Consider the following 19,214-nt stretch of genomic DNA (forward strand, 5'->3'; position numbering starts at 1 on the left):
CGGGGCGATGCGAGGCGATCTACACTAACGCTAAACATTAACCGTGACTATGACTATGACTAAGGGCGGGGCGAGACGGGACGGGGCGGGGCGAGGCGGGGCGAGGCGATAAAGATGCCAGTAACCACATGTAGTTTGGTTGACTACATCTTGACGTTGGACATTTGCAGATATGCGGAAATTAAGGGACCGTCTCTAAAGTTACACACGACATTGGTATCCATGTTTCTATCTTCAATAGCATTTGAAGGGAATGACTTACAGTCACACAACCAACTGTAAAGTGTTCATCTAGATGTCAGGTATGATGCACACCTTTCAGATTTGAGATTTAACCTACAATGCATGAACCAAAAATGAATTTATGCATTCCCCTTTTCAAATCTGGCCATGATGCCTACTGCAGTCTGCTAACAGAATACAACTCTTAATTAACTCTTGAGCCCATCCCCCCCTTGGTAAGATTCCAACAGTTCCAGTCTAGAACTCAGCACACTATGTCTGGACAATTATTATCTGATTATTTACCATTAAGAGATCATGGATCCATAAAAATTAAAAACTATTTGGTAGTGTAATATTTACATATGATTTGATAGTATATTTGATAGTATATATAAACAGGTGCGCATTATGAACACTACAGTTGTGCTTTATACCCGACACCTAGATGAACACTACAGTTGGTTTTGTGACCAAAGTCATTCCCTTGTACAAATGCTATTGAAGATACAAACGCTTATAACGATGTTGTATATAACTTTAGAGACAGTCTCTTAATTTCCGCATCTCTGCGAATATCGAACGTCCAACTTCAAACCAACTTCATGCCAGTGGACACATGACATCACCATAGTGACACTGCCATGTTTCCAACCCTGATTGCTTGTCCATGTCCCAGAGACGCTTTGTTTTGCACTGGTCCCTTTTCCCCTGTGATTGCTTTTTCATTTGGAAGCCTTCGATGGCCGGTTGAAAAGTTTTGGGAAAGCCTGAAGTTATCTTATCACGGTTTGTAAAACAGACAAGGCCTGACTGCTTAGGTATGTGTGTGCATGTGTGTGCGCGTGGGTGTGTGTTAGGGTACGTGTGTGTGTGTGCGTGTGTGTTGGTACTGGCTGGTCCGTCTCATACGTGGAAGCCGCTCTGTTGAATGTGCAGGAACTGCAGTCGCAGTGTCTGTATGCTGCTCACTATCCTCCTCTGGTGGCCGATCAGAGACACGCCGATCCTCCAGACATCGCTGCAAGAGGACAGACCACATGCACATTGAGTGAGGTTCAAAACTCTGCTTTAAACCGTAGCGCTGTTGTGTTGATTCATTTTCCATAACAGCACGTCTAACTGCACTTTCCACTGCAAGGCAAATCACATCTCTGTATCATTATTAATCCGCTCATTCTACTACACTATAATTTCTATAGTGACAACTCTACACTATGGCACATAATCCACATAATCTACGACTAGCAATAATCTTATTATTTATTTAACTTTTATGGAAGGAGTCTCCAGTGTCAGCGATTTGCAGGACAGAGGGGTTTCTTGTTTCTTGTTAACATCAAATCTGCACTTTTTTTTGTCTTATTACATTGATTTCCATTTCCATTTATTCATTAAGCAGACACTTTTATCCAAAGCGACTTACAAATGAGGAAGTATAAGCAAAGCAATATATCAAGTGGAGAACAATACAAGTAGTGCTACCATGCAAGATTTATAATTGAGAAGCAAAGTGCGCAGAGTAAAGGTGTAAGAACTCAATTATAAATCTTGCATGGTAGCCCTACTTGTATTGTCAACATGGACTACTTTTTTACTACTACATAGACAGGAGTAATCTAATTATTGATGTTATTCTGAATAAGACAATATTTTGATTAAGGTGTTTACATGAGTCGCTTTTAGAATACTCCTTTCATGTTACTGTTTTACATGTTATAGAACATAGTTCGATTAACAGCACACATCAATCACGTCACCACGCCACACTGTCCGATGTTCCCTCCAGAGTTTCACGTATCGACATACAGTTGGTCTTTGTTATGGTACTATATACAGTTTTTGGTGTTTTTATTTAAAATTTTCAGGAACACTTCAAGTGCGGTTAATTATTTGTCACGCTGTACAAATAGATGACTGCTTGAAGCCGTGGCCTGCGTCCCAAACCGCGTACTTACCTACTATATAGTAGCCGAGATACATGTATTTCACCTACTATATAGTAGGTAAGTATGGTAAGTACGCAGTTTGGGATGCAGCCGTGCTCTCTTGTTTGCCATAAAACGGTTGAGCACTGCCGTGTGTGTACGTGTCCTGTCTCGAAATGCAGTGAAAACTCTCACACGACGTTTATAGTGTGATTAAGTTGTGTACGTGTCTATAATGCACGTCGATAATGCAGCTAAAACAGGAATACTCCACACGTCTTAATTCCATTTGTGTTTACTTCGAGTATGACCTTAATCGGATTAAGGTGATTAAAAATTGCTGTTTACATGGTAGTTTCTTAATCAGAGTATCGTCTTAATCGGGTTAATATTGGATTATTGTTGACCATGTAAACGTACTGATTGTCATGTGACCTTCGACGTCATCACAAACACAAAAATCTTAAACAAGTTAACAATTTATTTGTGTATTGTTAAACAAGTTCTGTTTAAACAAGGTTTTATACTTAAAAAGAACCAGCAATGTCTTCCACGTTTTTTGTTGTTGTTGTTTTTTTAGCTTGTTTGCACCAGTCCTGTTGCATTATGGGATTTTAAGTATGTTGTAATCACATTACATGTGTTTTGGCACATCATGCATTGTTTTCACGTCCTGTTGTACACTGATACACTGGAACATTGAACAGAATGTTGAAAAGTGTTTACTGCCTGGTCAAACTTATCATGTACCATATAATTTTTTATCAATGCCATATAAAGTTTTGTAGGAGTTCTAAGCACATATAAAGAGAATCAATAGGAATACACAATGTCACATTAGATCAAAAATAGTTATAGATATAAATATATAAATTATAATATAATTAATAATAGATAGACTGACAGACCAATAAACAAAACACAGTCATTCATATTATGAGTGAATTACTCCTCTAAGTTTTCCTCCGCCATTTATCAATGCATGTGCAAATTTCCAAAGAGAGACGAAGAGCTTGCTTATTGTAATTGTCTCCACAGAATTCAGGCTCAAAGAAGGAGAAGACCAGCCTGTGGGCAGCACCTCCTCCTTCACCTCTCACGACCAACTCATGGATCATCTCCTCAAGACCGATCAGCTTGCCACATATGAACTTGAGTCTAGTGACTGGTATCTAGTTCGATACCACCCTAAAGTGGATTATTTGCCAATAAAAGCATGCCCCAAAGTATTTTATTTGTCTTATACCAATTTGCCAAGTTATTTTCTTATTTACTGAAGATTGATATTTTGTACTTTTACCTGTTTATAGTTTGATATTTTAGAACATCCTTAAAACAAGTTAATTCCTGTTAACATTTGTTATAGCATCTATAAACACCATCACCACCTTTCTCTCTTAAATTTACTAAGACAAAAAAAACAAAAAACACTTGTCATGTTCTTGAGAAAGTGCAAAATCCCCTGTCCTGAAGATTTTCCTGTGAAGAAAATCTAAATATACTGCTTTACCTCTGACAACGTCATAGCGATGATACTGGAGACTCCTTCCATAAATGCTAAATAAACATATCCTCACAGAAAACATCACCATAGGAACTATTGTCTATGTTTTATTCTGTTGATCTGAAGATTCCGCTATAGAACTCCAGTGTCCATATGGGTGCTTCTGGGTTCTGAGATTTCCTCAATCTCAAAAAAAAAAAAAAAAAATGCTGGTAGGTGAATTGATCACTCTAGATGTGAATTTGTGTGACTTGTGAATGTGTGTGACTCATTTGCTCTCTTTCTAATTATTTTCTATGATAAATTATGATTCCTTTAAGGGAGAAAACATAAATCAGTTTTAATATGACACATGATGCATTTATTTCGGGCTCCCCAGAAGTAACTGACAGTGGCTTGTTTGTCATTCTGTACCTATGTGAATGCATGCCATGTACCATGCATGCACACAGAGAGAGAGAGAGAGAGAGAGAGAGAGAGAGAGAGAGAGAGAGAACCATGAATGATATTTGTATTGAAGACTCTTCTAGGAATCATTCCTTCAGAAAAATGTCTGGTTTTTATTCATCTTCTTTAGACTTTGTCCCTGTTCCATAAACCATATTATTCTTTTATAAATTGCTTAAGCACACCAGAGCTCCACATTAGCAAAAGGGTGCACTTAGAAAAGGATGTATTAGTGACTATGAATGAGCTCTAGGATATAATATTCCTCTGTGTTTTGGCTGATGTATAAGCATGTGATTATGATCAGCTTTCAGTTAATTTGCTCTCTCTAAGCATTTTTATGCAATACAGTGAGGGAAAGAAGTATTTGATCCCCTGCTGATTTTGTATGTTTGCCCACTGACAAAGAAATGATCAGTCTATAATTTTAATGGTAGATTTATTTGAACAGTGAGAGACAGAATAACAACAAAAAAATCCAGAAAAACGCATGTCAAAAATTTTATAAATTGATTTGCATTTTAATGAGGGAAATAAGTATTTGACCTCCTCTCAATCAGAAAGATTTCTGGCTCCCAGGTGTCTTTTATACAGGTGACGAGCTGAGATTAGGAGCACACTCTTAAAGGGAGTGCTCCTAATCTCAGCTTGTTACCTGTATAAAAGACACCTGTCCACTGAAGCAATCAATCAATCAGATTCCAAACTCTCCACCATGGCCAAGACCAAAGAGCTCTCCAAGGATGTCAGGGACAAGATTGTAGACCTACACAAGTCTGGAATGGGCTTGGACCATTGCCAAGCAGCTTGGCGAGAAGGTGACAACAGTTGGTGCGATTATTCGCAAATGGAAGAAGCACAAAAGAACTGTCAATCTCCCTCGGCCTGGGGCTCCATGCGAGATCTCACCTCGTGGAGTTGCACTGATCATGAGAACAGTGAGGAATCAGCCCAGAACTACACGGGAGGATCTTGTCAATGATCTCAAGGCAGCTGGGACCATAGTCACCAAGAAAACAATTGGTAACACACTACGCCGTGAAGGACTGATATCCTGCAGCACCCGCAAGGTCTGCTGCTCAAGAAAGCACATATACATGTCTATCTGAAGTTTGCCAATGAACATCTGAATGATTCAGAGGACAACTGGGTGAAAGTGTTGTGGTCAGATGAGACCAAAATGGAGCTCTTTGGCATCAACTCAACTCGCCATGTTTGGAGGAGGAGGAATGCTGCCTATGACCCCAAGAACACCATCCCCACCATCAAACATGGAGGTGGAAACATTATGCTTTGGGGGTGTTTTTCTGCTAAGGGGACAGGACAACTTCACCGCATCAAAGGGACGATGCACAGGGCCATGTACCGTCAAATTTTGGGTGAGAACCTCCTTCCCTCAGCCAGGGCATTAAAAATGGGTCGTGGATGGGTATTCCAGCATGACAATGACCCAAAACACACGGCCAAGGCAACAAAGGAGTGGCTCAAGAAGAAGCACATTAAGGTCCTGGAGTGGCCTAGCCAGTCTCCAGACCTTAATCCCATAGAAAATCTGTGGAGGGAGCTGAAGGTTCGAGTTGCCAAACGTCAGCCTCGAAACCTTAATGACTTGGAGAAGATCTGCAAAGAGGAGTGGGACAAAATCCCTCCTGAGATGTGTGCAAACCTGGTGCCCAACTATAAGAAATATCTGACCTCTGTGATTGCCAACAAGGGTTTTGCCACCAAGTACTAAGTCATGTTTTGCAGAGGGGTCAAATACTTATTTCCCTCATTAAAATGCAAATCAATTCATAACATTTTTGACATGCGTTTTTCTGGATTTTTTTTGTTGTTATTCTGTCTCTCACTGTTCAAATAAATCTACCATTAAAATTATAGACTGATCATTTCTTTGTCAGTGGGCAAACGTACAAAATCAGCAGGGGATCAAATACTTTTTTCCCTCACTGTATATTGTGATACCTTTAAGAGAGAAGACACATTGGGTTTAAAATGACAGATTATGCATTTATAGAGAATAAAGTTCAGGCAATGTGACAAAGCTTAGTTTTATTATTATTTATTCAACGGTTATAATCAGTACATTGTTCAAATAATTTAATCAGGAAGTAAATAGTTTCCCGATTCGTAATAACAGCAAATACATTTGGGCAAGAGGTATAATTAGCCAATTCATTTATGTTTTACAATACTGCACATGGATCATGTTTTTAAAAATGAGCAAAGAGTACTCTTTACCTGTGCAATATTGTATTTGCATCAGTATTTAATGTGGAACTGACAACTTCAATAAGAGACTGTGTCAACTTCAACCTTGTTTTTGGTGTTAATCAGATTGAAAAAAAATAATCATAGGAAAATGTTAACTAGTGAACACTTGTTTTGTTACAATAGCTAATTACCAGACCTCTATTGCACTGAATTTTTACCTAAAACCTCTGTTATTGGAAAATGGGTTCATCAAGTAAAAAGGATATGTCTTTTGATGGAGTACACAGCTCATCCACTGAAACAGAATACCTACATTTATTTATTTCAATCATGACCTGCTCTAATTTCTGCTTCATCTGTGTCTATATATAAAATAATGCACATTAACAATATCATTTACTGTATTAAGGTACAATACAACTGCAGTAAAAAATATATAGCATTCATTTCTATCAATAATAAGCAACAAAAATCTCATAAGAATGCACAAGCAAAAAAAATGACTGATTAATAAAAAAACAAATCATGTCCACGAACTGCTGAATTCTGAATTCTGATACACTTGAGCAGAATATATAAAACAACAACAATAACAACAACAAAACCCTCTTAAATTTTCTGTGCCTTTGATGAAGATGCAAATCCTCAAATATTGGCAGGAATAGTGACTTTCAGATTAACATCTTTCACCTATTGAAAAAAAAGAAAGCATCTCTTAACATTCCTGTTTGTTATAATGCAAATATACAATATTAAATTTCAATTACATATTTTGTAAATTGTAACTTGCTTGATTTTATAATTGTTGCATTTACAGTGGTATATCCTACAGCTGGGTTTTCCTAAAATGTACAATTTAAGGGTAAGACATAGCTGAACATATTGTTCTTTACTATTGAGTCCACACTATTCTGGGCTTGACCCTGTTTGTTTTGTTCGATGTATCGAGGTTTCCTTAAACTCTTTATAGTATATTTATCATAAAGCACTGTTGTAAATCCTTAGCAGTATCATGGTTAAATATTTGAAAACTTAATTAGCATAAAGTACAATAGTAAAACAATGCTAGTGTCCATGTCACTACCACCGTTTTAATAACGTACTTCATGGTAACCATGATAAAATGGTAAAAGTGACTTACTTCAATAATGCTGACGGTGTTCATGAAGACGTCTCCCCTAACGCCAAGTGTAGTCACTTTGTCCACTGGTATACGGTGATTGAACGTGCAGTATTCCAGGCCATTCACCATCACCTGAACAAATAAAATACAACCTTATTTAATCAGTTTGCTTAAAGCTTTGACAAACTTATGTAATTGCTCCATAATATCACACCTCATATCCTTTTGGTTTAACAACCATGATGATATCAAAGGCTCCTCCTTTGACAAAAGGGCCTCCTGGTGTCACTTCTTCCCTCTCCCAACTCCCATTCCTGTGGCTGTTACGGACCACAGAGTTAGAGTCCAAACGAGGGTTGAAGTGGAGAGCAATGTACTTCTCCTTGGTCTGCAAATTTATTTCAAAGCTGAAAGAAGTTGTTTTAACTTTTAATTGACTTTTAAAGGTAAATTGAATTTAATTTTTACCTAATCTGCTCCATAACTGCTTTTCATAACTGTCATGAAATCATAAAACACATTTCACATACCGTTCACTATCTGAAGTAACAACCCCTTGGAAGAACAAAGCCACACCAGGTCTCAAGCCTCCAGGGATTGATCCCAAATATGGTTTGCTCTGTTGTGGTTAAGCATCATTCATTTTTTAATGATAAATCTCTGATCATGTGATTATTATCATAAACAATGCACTCTTTTGGCTTGTTCAGTCATTCAGACATGGCATGAAACTGTTACTCACAGGGTTGCAGACTGGATGTGGCACATCAGACTGGATATCAGAAAGCTTTGTGCGTGAGGTGCCAGAGTTTAGTTCCTTACCAAAAGTAGATGTGTTCCAATTCTGAAGAGAGCATTGACATACAGTACATAATGCTTATGAAGCTTATCCACAATGTCTCTGAAGTTCTCAACCTGTTTTCCTCTCATTTATGAGAAACCAAAGTGCTGCATAATTGATGCCAGCCACGATAGGGAAAACGAACATATAAGAAGAACTAAAGGTGAACAAGAGATAAGTGGTTTGCAAAAACTGCTAGACTAAGCAAGAGGTGAGGGCAACCATTCACATTCACAAGTAAAATGTGCATTAAATCCTCACTGTTTGCAAGTAACTCAACTCTGAATATGGCCCAAAGTCAGCACAAAGTGAAATTAATTGCTACCAGAAGCATATGTGCATCTTTCATGTCCTGTGGCCTTTCCCCTTTAGTTAAGTGCCTTTCCTGTGGGGAAAATGTTTCTCTGTTTGGTCTGACTGCTGCTTTATCTGAAAAAGCAGAAAAGTTTTATGTGTCTCCCAGACCACCTTAGCAACGGCTCAAAAATATTGAATTTTCCCTGAAGCCGTGTCATATTTCTGTTTCAGATATCTGGTAAGGCAATGGGAATGTGCTCAGTTGGTGTTGTCCAGTTATTAAACAGCAGGAAGCATTTCTGTGTACAGTATATACAGTATATTCACTAGGTTTTACATTAATGAGACCAACATCTAAATCCTTGTGCATTCATTTCTGATATACAAATTTAAGCTCCTTGTCTCAGAAGAATGGCTTCACAATGCATATAAAAAAACAACCATAAATGAAGTGCAAGAGTATGTAACTTACTCCAACAATACCAACAATGTTCATCATGACGTCGTCAGCAATGTAAAGTGAAACCACGTTCCCCAAATCCATGCGATGTTTGAACAGGCAATACCTCTGACCATTTACATATACCTGGAAAGAACAGAGATTTCATTCTTATGAACTTATCTATTCTGCTAATGTGTGCCTACTATTTTTATTCTCCATACCTCATACCCTTCCGATTTGGTCACAATAAAGACATCAAAGGCTGATCCTGTAGGAATGGGGCACCCTGAAATGTGTTCTTCATTCTCCCACCTGCCATTCCTGCGGCTGTTTTGGACCACCATTTCACTGATGCGAGGGTTGAAGTGAAAAGCGATGTCGTCATCAACCCTCAGCCCGTTTACAATATTAAATGAAAACCTTTGTTTGAAGTAAAAACAGAATACACAAGAAGTTTCTAGTTTAAGTCAATGTAGTCCCATACTAGATATATTATATCCCATATTAGATCTTTGTTCCCATTACTGAACAACACATTGCTGGATTATTTTGTGTATCATGTGGTGAAAGATATGAATACAAACTTTTTTCCTATTACAACCCCTTGGAAGTACAAAGCCATTCCTGCTGTCAGCCCTCCAGGAATTTTGTCAATGTGGGGAATGCTCTGTGGTGAGTATAAGCACATAACACATGCAATGGTGATATACTATAATGTTGTTCATAGATACTAAACAACACTGGTTTGGCTGACGCAATATAATTTTTTTATTATTCTTTCCACATTCCAAGTCAAAAACAGTTTATAAACAAGTTTAGGCCACAAGGCAGTATTTGTCATTAACCCTTACAATTTTTATATTTTTTTCAACACACTTGGCTGAACTGGGCCTCTTTGCACTTAATTTATTTTTTGCAAGACAAGTAGCAGTCATATAGCTACTTAATTTGTGTGCATATATATTTACTTAAATCTAAAATTCACCTGTAGATGTCATGGCCCACCTGGTCTGAATTTGTCAACAAAGTGGAAATGAGATTTTCACTAATAAGTAGAGATTTTTGCTTGTTTGTTTAATTGAAAATTTTTATTGTTATATTGGGATTCATTGTGAGCTCCTACTCACAGGACTGTTGACAACATTTGTAACCTCTGACTTGATAGTAGAGAGAGACCATCGTGACATGCCCATGCTGGTCATTATTTTAGTCCTTAGTTCATTCAGGAGGGAAGATGTGAAGAGGTTCTGTGGGAAACAAAATGATATGCTACATAAATAAAATAGTAAAGTCTACGTTTACCTTTTACTGACATGCAGAAATATTATTTGATTTCACTTAGTTCTATTTTTATCTCTATACCCACAATATGACACCAGTGTAGAAGAACATAGACCAGTTTTCTCAATGGACTGATTTTTTCAATACAAGAAATTTAAAGTTGATTTTAATGCACCGTTGATGCATATTTCAAAATATGAAAACATAAGAGAATCTGTTCCATTACCACAGGCTATGTTTTAAAAATGTAATTTAGTTATTACAAATGAAAAAACACCCATATACATGCATGAACAGAAATGAGTAAGAATCTGATATATCTTTAACTGACCCATGACTGGCCCACTTTAATACTGAGTTTCGGATCAATGGAGAAGGGGACAGAGTCGGTTGCTTCACTCATTCCCACATCACTAACTGCTCTGTATCGGACCAAGTATTGGTCTGCTGGCTTTAGTCCAGTCAGTGTGAAGCTGGTCTGTGCATCTGAAGTGTCTGTGACTGTCCATTCATCAATGTCATCTTCTGAATCAGTTGGCGGTATCCTCCTGTATTCAACTCGGAACCGTACCGTCTCTCCAGTTGGGGATTTTGAAAGCTTTAGGAGGACTTTCTCATCACTGACCTGCACCTCAGGTGGAGCCGGTTTGGATACAGGCTGGAACCTAGGATCTGTCAGAGCGCCTTTCTGGTAAAGTCGGATGGAGGTTCCTGGATTGCTGGGGTCACATATGGAGGCAATCATGAACTTGGTTCTCTTCTCATTTTTATTGGCCTTTGAAAAACTTGTAAAGAGAGAAATATTCTGCCTCATGCTCGCAGAAACGTCAGGAGAAGTGAACCAAGGCTGTGTGGCTTGGAGAGAAAAATCACTCTTACTTGATTGATCCAACGTTGTAAATCTTTCAAGGTTCTCAAAGTCTTGTATAGCCACAAGGTAGGAGTCTTCAAACTTGAGAGATGTAAAAGACAAACATATCACCACATCAACATCATGATCCAAGAGGGTGGAACTGAGTGAGCAAGATGATTTCACAACTGTGAGGTCCTTCAGCCGACTGGTATAGGAACTCAGAATATTTACTTCAGTTGTAACATCATCTAACCATTTGTTCATGTTGTTAGCAGTGAAGGGTGATGTGTAATGGATTTTCAGGATGTCCCCCAATGCCTTGTCCTCTTGTGTCCCACCTCGAATAGCTGGCAAAAGTCTGGAGAGTGCTTCCTGGAATGATCTCGTATAGTTATTTTGTAATGTCTGAAACCTTAACAATCTGTCTTTTAGATCAGGGAAATCATTTGCCATTTGGTTTTTGATCAAATCATTGCATCTCCTCTCCTCTTCACCGAGCTCCTCCAGCAAATGTTCTGTTTTGTCCACCAGCATCACGTTGATTTCTCTCACCAACTTTGCAGCCTTATCATCCAAAAGTTTGAGAGGATACAGCCACACATTCAGTGGCACACCTTTATTTTGTCCTTGCTTCATTAGCATGGGCAACTTCTTGTACACTTCCAGGGCTTCCTTGTATGTGATGGGGTTTTTTTCAAGCTCAAAGTCACCATAAAATGTGACACTGATATTCTCAGACAGTTGTTTTTCCTCTTCATTCATCTTTAGGGATGCTTCCCCCTCAATGGAAATGGTAGGGATCTTCTTGAACACTGCATGAAGGTTTCCTTCAACAGCCTGTTTGTTCTCATTTTCATCAGTTATATGATCAAACACCATGAAAGCCTGAGCTCCATACAGTACAGCTGTAACTACATGGGTGGCTGTTTTCTGGTCAAAAACTTGTGGATAGGTGATATTGCCAAGCTCCTTCATAGTGAGTTGTTCAAATTTTGTGGTCTGGCTGTAGTGCATAGTAACTCTGCACTGACATGCTGAGGATTTGCTATCATGCAGGTACTTGGCCGATCCTCCAACTTCCACCAAACCACCGAGGAAACTGGCTTTAAGGGAAGCACTTATATCTAGGAGTTTGGCCTTATCACTGAGGGTGTCTGAGGCAGCAAACTTCAGATGTGTTTTAAGCTGCTGATGTACATCAAGGTCATCGCACAATGCTTTCTTATCCCATAAAGTAACACCTGAAACAATAAAGTGATAAGGAATGATAGCTGCATCACAAATATTTTTGATTTATCAACTTTTTCTGATGATATATGATTTACTTTTTACACCACAGTGCAGACAAATGCTCAATTCTGATTGGTCAGAATGTCTTGACTAATTTTCCAATAACAAAAGCTCTAACAGTAGTGTAGCTGCAAATCACACATTTATATTAACATGCTTGTTTTAGTACAGTATATTTCTATAGAAACAACTCACACAGATTTGTATGGCAAATGCTCCACATAAACAAAATACAAAAATTATTTATATGGTGAAGTTTTCTATGAGCAGATGTTTATGTTTTATTTTTTATGGAAGGTGTCTAGTGCCAGAGATTTGTAACAATCAGAGACAATGGGAAAGTCTTCAGGATGGAGTGCTTTTTAGCTTTTGGTAATATGACAAGCTGCATTTTTCATTTTTAATAACTTCACGAGACAGAGAACAAAAGAAGGCTAAATAAAAATACATTTAAATATGTGTGATGGCCTGCAAATACTCTTCAAATCTTTATATGTTGTTCCACTTTATTGTTCTGAAAATATTCTAGCATTAGAAATGTTGCCAAAATGAAAAAGGAGAAAATAATACTAAAGATTTCTTTCCAGGTCTGTTCAAAGACACACCTACTTCTACACGTATAACACTATTTACTTATGGAAAAACATTTACTGCCAAATTGTAAACAGTTATAAGTTTACAATAGGACATGTGTATCATCACTTTGATTATCAGCATCACTCACATCACTCTTCATCTCGTCATCTGAGGTAAAAGCAGAGATGTATCTACAGGGAAGGCAATTGCTTGGGGCCCCACATATAGAGAGGGTCCCTGAATGCTGGTCATTTAAATAATCAGAAATTTTCAGCTTAAAATAATTTGCAGCAACATCTCAGCAACCCCCTTAAGGAGCCCTTTTGCAGGGTGCTATCTCATTGTTTTAAATTAAACTGAAAAATGAACCTATCTGGCAACCAGAAGTGCAAGAGAAATCAAGAGGAGGAGAAAAAGCAGAAAGAGGACTCTTTTAAAAGTCACGCATAGTCATTTCTTCACACAGCTGATTCCTGTCCGTGCTAACATTTGTGAAATAATAATCATTCACACAGTTCTGTTGGCTAGATTTCTTTTATTAATGGATTTTCATTAGGCCATTTAAACATTTAAAAACTTTATCTGTTGTCTTTAATGTTTCAAATTCAGCAATCAGAATATTGTTAATGAAATATTGCCACTAACTCATCCAGTTTAAATACTTTGCAAAAGTGGGTGCTTGACCTTTGTTTACTGGTTTAATTTTTAAACATAGGAGGGAGAGCAGGTACAGTCATATGGGCTTTTGATAAAATCTAGCTAGTTATCATAATGTCAGACAACAGAAAATATGACAGTAGAGCACAAAAACAGAGTTGGATTTTAAAGGACTGTGCTGCAAATATATCCTGATGACGTGACTTGTAAAAGGTAAGGAACTACCTAAGTAGGCCTATTTTATTTTAGATATTTAATTTGTTCTAGCTTTAGCATGGCTTGACACATTGCTGTTTACAATCCATAGCAGTGTTGTACGAGCTGTGTAGAGGTTTGATTTGGATACGCTGTTTGCATTGTGTCTCTTGTACTGTGGTAAAATTAGTTTAATATTAAGATAATTGGGTCAATAGCACATGAACAGAATACCAGCCGGACTATTGTAAGACAACATATCAATTTGATCTCTAAAGGAACCATCTACACCTGGTTATGTCAGGACACTCTTGATTCTATGGAAGTCCAGAAAGGCCCTGATTTTTTTTTCTCTCTCAATTTTTTTAAAAACATAATTTGGTTTCTCGATCAAAAATAATTTTTCCTCATATGTCGAAATGCATTATTGGCCATACATATTATACATCAGGGAGCAGCTTAACAGAAAGTAGCTGGTGCAATGTTAGATTGCACATTCAACAACACCTACTTGTTGGTCATATTTAAATTAATATTTGTAACGAATTGTGATATTTTAGCATAATTAGTAGTAATTGATACTGATAAAGAAATTTTATCAGATACAGTTAATGTATGAGAGTGGCTGAGTAGTTGCTATTATATGATAAATTGTCCTATAGTATAAGATTTTCTGCAAGATGGTCAATATTGCTCTAAAACAAGTTGTTCAATATTATGTACTTTGTCTAGATTATGAAAAGACACACACACACGCACACACACCCTTATTCTGATAAAAATTATGCATTTTATAAGATTCATATATTCATAAATTCATATAATAAAATTGATCATTTATTATTATTTTTTCCCCAAACACTTCAGAGGTAGGTTGAACAACTTCTAGTATTTCATTATTGCATACAGTATGGATATAGCATGGCTAATTATTGACATTAACATTATTAATGACAACCATTTTTAGACTGCAAATAGCGAACTAAATGGGGTGTAAATTGCACCTGGAATAAAGGTGTCCCTGCGGCAATCGTACAGCATGCCGGGATACAGAGGTCTTCCCAGGGCAGCTATTTTCATGCATTTGGAATCCATGACTGTTGCAAGAGAAAATAAAAACAAAGGACAAAGGATTATTGGAAAAAACATAAAAATGTGCAGTTGTAAATGTAACAGTGTGGCACAATCAGGGATGTAGTCTTAAGATAACATAATGTGGAAAATATTCTTTGAGTTTCAAAAATCTTTTGGAAGTTCTACAAAATTAGACATATTGAGGGGAAAATTATCAAAATGTCTATAGCTTTGGAGTGTATTTCTTGTCTTTTGTAGGACAATTTGTGAAGAGGTTTCTTATGAAATATGCCGGATTGGTGCATTTTTAAATAAATAATAAAGTGTGATCTCTTATAAATCTGTTAAATTTTTGAGGAAATTGTTATTGGCTTATCAGTGAAATTAAACTAGAAATCATTTTAAGACACTATAGAACTCAGAATCAGTCAATCAAAAGATTAGTCAATCAAATTGAGGTCAAATTTAAGGTACAATAAAACAGACATTTCAAACTGGTAGACCATGAAAACCAGCATATACTGTATCAGTTCAGACACTTTATGGTCTCATTATTAATTTAATTAGGCTATTTTACAGGTGATGTTTTACATAATTTTAGCAAAGACATAATTAGTCTCAATTGTATCTTATGTTTTGTCAAGAGGGTTTTTAGGAGAAGGGGTTATATCAGGAGGATGTGCAGCAGTCATTAGGATGTGTAGGCCATCATGGGGCTTGCACACCAGTGGTGTAATTTCCATGACAAAGACTCCCATTTAATGAACCACCACTACCAGCCAGCACCCTTGATTGTATGTCTTGTGTGTGAATGTGTGGATGGTGCCCTGCAGTGGACTCGCATCTTATCCTTACTGTACTAAAGTTAATTTATCAACTCTCACCATGTGACAGTGTCTGCAACTGACCAAACTAGCATTTTGTCTCAAATTGCCTACTTATGTATTGTTTTAGACAGTTATTGAGTACTAACTCTAAGCAGTTTTCATAGTTATGAATTTTACAAAACCTCTCATATAACCTTCAAATGCTACCAAAAGGATGGTTTTGTTTACCTGTCGTCTGGATCTTCTAGATTAAATATATTTGAATATAAGGGTAAAGTTTTTCTTATTTGAGAAGCAACTCATGACAACAATAACTCGGAAAGCAGAAAATTTTAGACTGAACTTGTCAGTGTGTTTAATTTTACTGACAGAGTTGGAAATCAGATGAACAGTGATGTTTTGACTCTAACATGCCATCTGGTAGACGTCATATTTAATGAATGCTGCTTGCATTGCAGCTGATACTGCATGCACAGAAAGCCAAGCATTCAGTATACACCAGGTCCCAAAATGGAAATCGAAAGAAAAACTGCATCACAGTTCTGCAGTGTGTGTGTGTGTGTGTGTGTGTGTGTGTGTGTGTGTGTGTGTGTGTGTGTGTGTGTGTGTGTGTGGTGGCAGGGGTTCTGTGGACTTTTTAAAATTTTTTTATTAAGAATAGAGAGACTGAATGCTTCTTATTGCTGATTTTTTTTGTATACCACAATATTCAATTTCAGATGGCAAATGAAAGATGACAAATTTTTGTAATTACAAATTCACAAATTCAAAATAATATTTAGATTCCTAATTTTTCACTTACAATAACTTCAAATTTCTAAAAGCATGATACTAACTCCATAACTATCTTACTTCATACATGCAAGTCTCATTTTCTCAGTCATTCAAAGTGCAGACTTTGGCTTTGAATAGCCTTAAAATTACAAAGAAAATATTTAAAGGCATTGTAATTATTTGCATTTGTCATTTAATGTTTATATTAGTCATGATATTAAGTTAAAAAAAGTATATACATATAAAAAAAAAAAGAATACACACTGAACAAATATTATCTACAGTCAACCTTACCGGAAATGCTTTCTCAAACTTCTGATCAGTCCTGAGTTAATGGAACCAGTAGAGTGTCAGAAATCGTGACGGAGCAGAGATAAGGCGGATGCAAGTGCTGGATAACAGTTGTTTATTTAAAGAGACACAGGCAGACAAATCCTAAACGTGATCCAAAACGTTATCCATAAACATGCAAGAGGTCAGGCGATTGGCAAACAGGCATATACGTGGCAAGGCAGGAATCTAGGTCGTTAAACAAAACAAGACACGAAGTAAGGCGAGGGGCTGGAAGCGGATAATCCAGCGCGAACTCACTTATGACTATGACTATGACTAGCGGCGAGGCGATGCGAGGCGAGGCGATGCGATGCGATGCGATCTACACTAACGGTAAACATTAACCGTGACTATGACTATGACTAAGGGCGAGGCGAGGCGATGAGATCTACACTAACGCTAAACATTAACCGTGACTATGACTATGACGCGGGGCGGGGCTGGGCGAGGGGGATCGGGCGAGGGGGATCGGGGCGATGCGAGGCGGGGCGATGCGAGGCGATCTACACTAACGCTAAACATTAACCGTGACTATGACTATGACTAAGGGCGGGGCGAGACGGGACGGGGCGGGGCGAGGCGGGGCGAGGCGGGGCGAGGCGATAAAGATGCCAGTAACCACATGTAGTTTGGTTGACTACATCTTGACGTTGGACATTTGCAGATATGCGGAAATTAAGGGACCGTCTCTAAAGTTACACACGACATTGGTATCCATGTTTCTATCTTCAATAGCATTTGAAGGGAATGACTTACAGTCACACAACCAACTGTAAAGTGTTCATCTAGATGTCAGGTATGATGCACACCTTTCAGATTTGAGATTTAACCTACAATGCATGAACCAAAAATGAATTTATGCATTCCCCTTTTCAAATCTGGCCATGATGCCTACTGCAGTCTGCTAACAGAATACAACTCTTAATTAACTCTTGAGCCCATCCCCCCCTTGGTAAGATTCCAACAGTTCCAGTCTAGAACTCAGCACACTATGTCTGGACAATTATTATCTGATTATTTACCATTAAGAGATCATGGATCCATAAAAATTAAAAACTATTTGGTAGTGTAATATTTACATATGATTTGATAGTATATTTGATAGTATATATAAACAGGTGCGCATTATGAACACTACAGTTGTGCTTTATACCCGACACCTAGATGAACACTACAGTTGGTTTTGTGACCAAAGTCATTCCCTTGTACAAATGCTATTGAAGATACAAACGCTTATAACGATGTTGTATATAACTTTAGAGACAGTCTCTTAATTTCCGCATCTCTGCGAATATCGAACGTCCAACTTCAAACCAACTTCATGCCAGTGGACACATGACATCACCATAGTGACACTGCCATGTTTCCAACCCTGATTGCTTGTCCATGTCCCAGAGACGCTTTGTTTTGCACTGGTCCCTTTTCCCCTGTGATTGCTTTTTCATTTGGAAGCCTTCGATGGCCGGTTGAAAAGTTTTGGGAAAGCCTGAAGTTATCTTATCACGGTTTGTAAAACAGACAAGGCCTGACTGCTTAGGTATGTGTGTGCATGTGTGTGCGCGTGGGTGTGTGTTAGGGTACGTGTGTGTGTGTGCGTGTGTGTTGGTACTGGCTGGTCCGTCTCATACGTGGAAGCCGCTCTGTTGAATGTGCAGGAACTGCAGTCGCAGTGTCTGTATGCTGCTCACTATCCTCCTCTGGTGGCCGATCAGAGACACGCCGATCCTCCAGACATCGCTGCAAGAGGACAGACCACATGCACATTGAGTGAGGTTCAAAACTCTGCTTTAAACCGTAGCGCTGTTGTGTTGATTCATTTTCCATAACAGCACGTCTAACTGCACTTTCCACTGCAAGGCAAATCACATCTCTGTATCATTATTAATCCGCTCATTCTACTACACTATAATTTCTATAGTGACAACTCTACACTATGGCACATAATCCACATAATCTACGACTAGCAATAATCTTATTATTTATTTAACTTTTATGGAAGGAGTCTCCAGTGTCAGCGATTTGCAGGACAGAGGGGTTTCTTGTTTCTTGTTAACATCAAATCTGCACTTTTTTTTGTCTTATTACATTGATTTCCATTTCCATTTATTCATTAAGCAGACACTTTTATCCAAAGCGACTTACAAATGAGGAAGTATAAGCAAAGCAATATATCAAGTGGAGAACAATACAAGTAGTGCTACCATGCAAGATTTATAATTGAGAAGCAAAGTGCGCAGAGTAAAGGTGTAAGAACTCAATTATAAATCTTGCATGGTAGCCCTACTTGTATTGTCAACATGGACTACTTTTTTACTACTACATAGACAGGAGTAATC

At 37.8% G+C, this 19,214-nt stretch overlaps 1 protein-coding gene across 1 annotated transcript; it reads right to left on the reverse strand.

Annotated features, from left to right (window-relative positions):
- Nucleotides 1-6,138: 6,138 nt before the first annotated feature.
- Nucleotides 6,139-17,310, reverse strand: LOC108261851 (cytolytic toxin-alpha). Its single transcript, XM_053676339.1, has 12 exons — nucleotides 16,840-17,310; nucleotides 14,875-14,967; nucleotides 10,631-12,393; nucleotides 10,146-10,265; nucleotides 9,603-9,685; nucleotides 9,240-9,438; nucleotides 9,049-9,162; nucleotides 8,181-8,282; nucleotides 7,969-8,057; nucleotides 7,653-7,845; nucleotides 7,457-7,570; nucleotides 6,139-7,005 (listed from the first exon to the last, which is right to left on the reverse strand). The coding sequence occupies exons 2-12, from the start codon at nucleotides 14,963-14,965 to the stop codon at nucleotides 6,961-6,963; spliced, it is 2,913 nt and encodes a 970-aa protein (XP_053532314.1). The 5' UTR covers nucleotides 14,966-14,967; nucleotides 16,840-17,310; the 3' UTR covers nucleotides 6,139-6,960.
- Nucleotides 17,311-19,214: the final 1,904 nt, after the last annotated feature.

This window comes from Ictalurus punctatus, chromosome 26 (genome assembly GCF_001660625.3).
Source record: "Ictalurus punctatus breed USDA103 chromosome 26, Coco_2.0, whole genome shotgun sequence".
Taxonomy (NCBI): Eukaryota; Metazoa; Chordata; class Actinopteri; order Siluriformes; family Ictaluridae; genus Ictalurus; species Ictalurus punctatus.

Coding starts and splice junctions, on each gene's coding strand:
- LOC108261851 (XM_053676339.1), bottom strand. CDS start 14,965: ATGGATTCCAAATGCATGAAAATAGCTGCCCTGGGAAGACCTCTGTAT. Junction 7,846..7,968: donor GTTACTTCAGATAGTGAACG/GTATGTGAAATG, acceptor AACTTCTTTCAG/CTTTGAAATAAATTTGCAGA. Junction 7,571..7,652: donor TTAAACCAAAAGGATATGAG/GTGTGATATTAT, acceptor TTATTTGTTCAG/GTGATGGTGAATGGCCTGGA.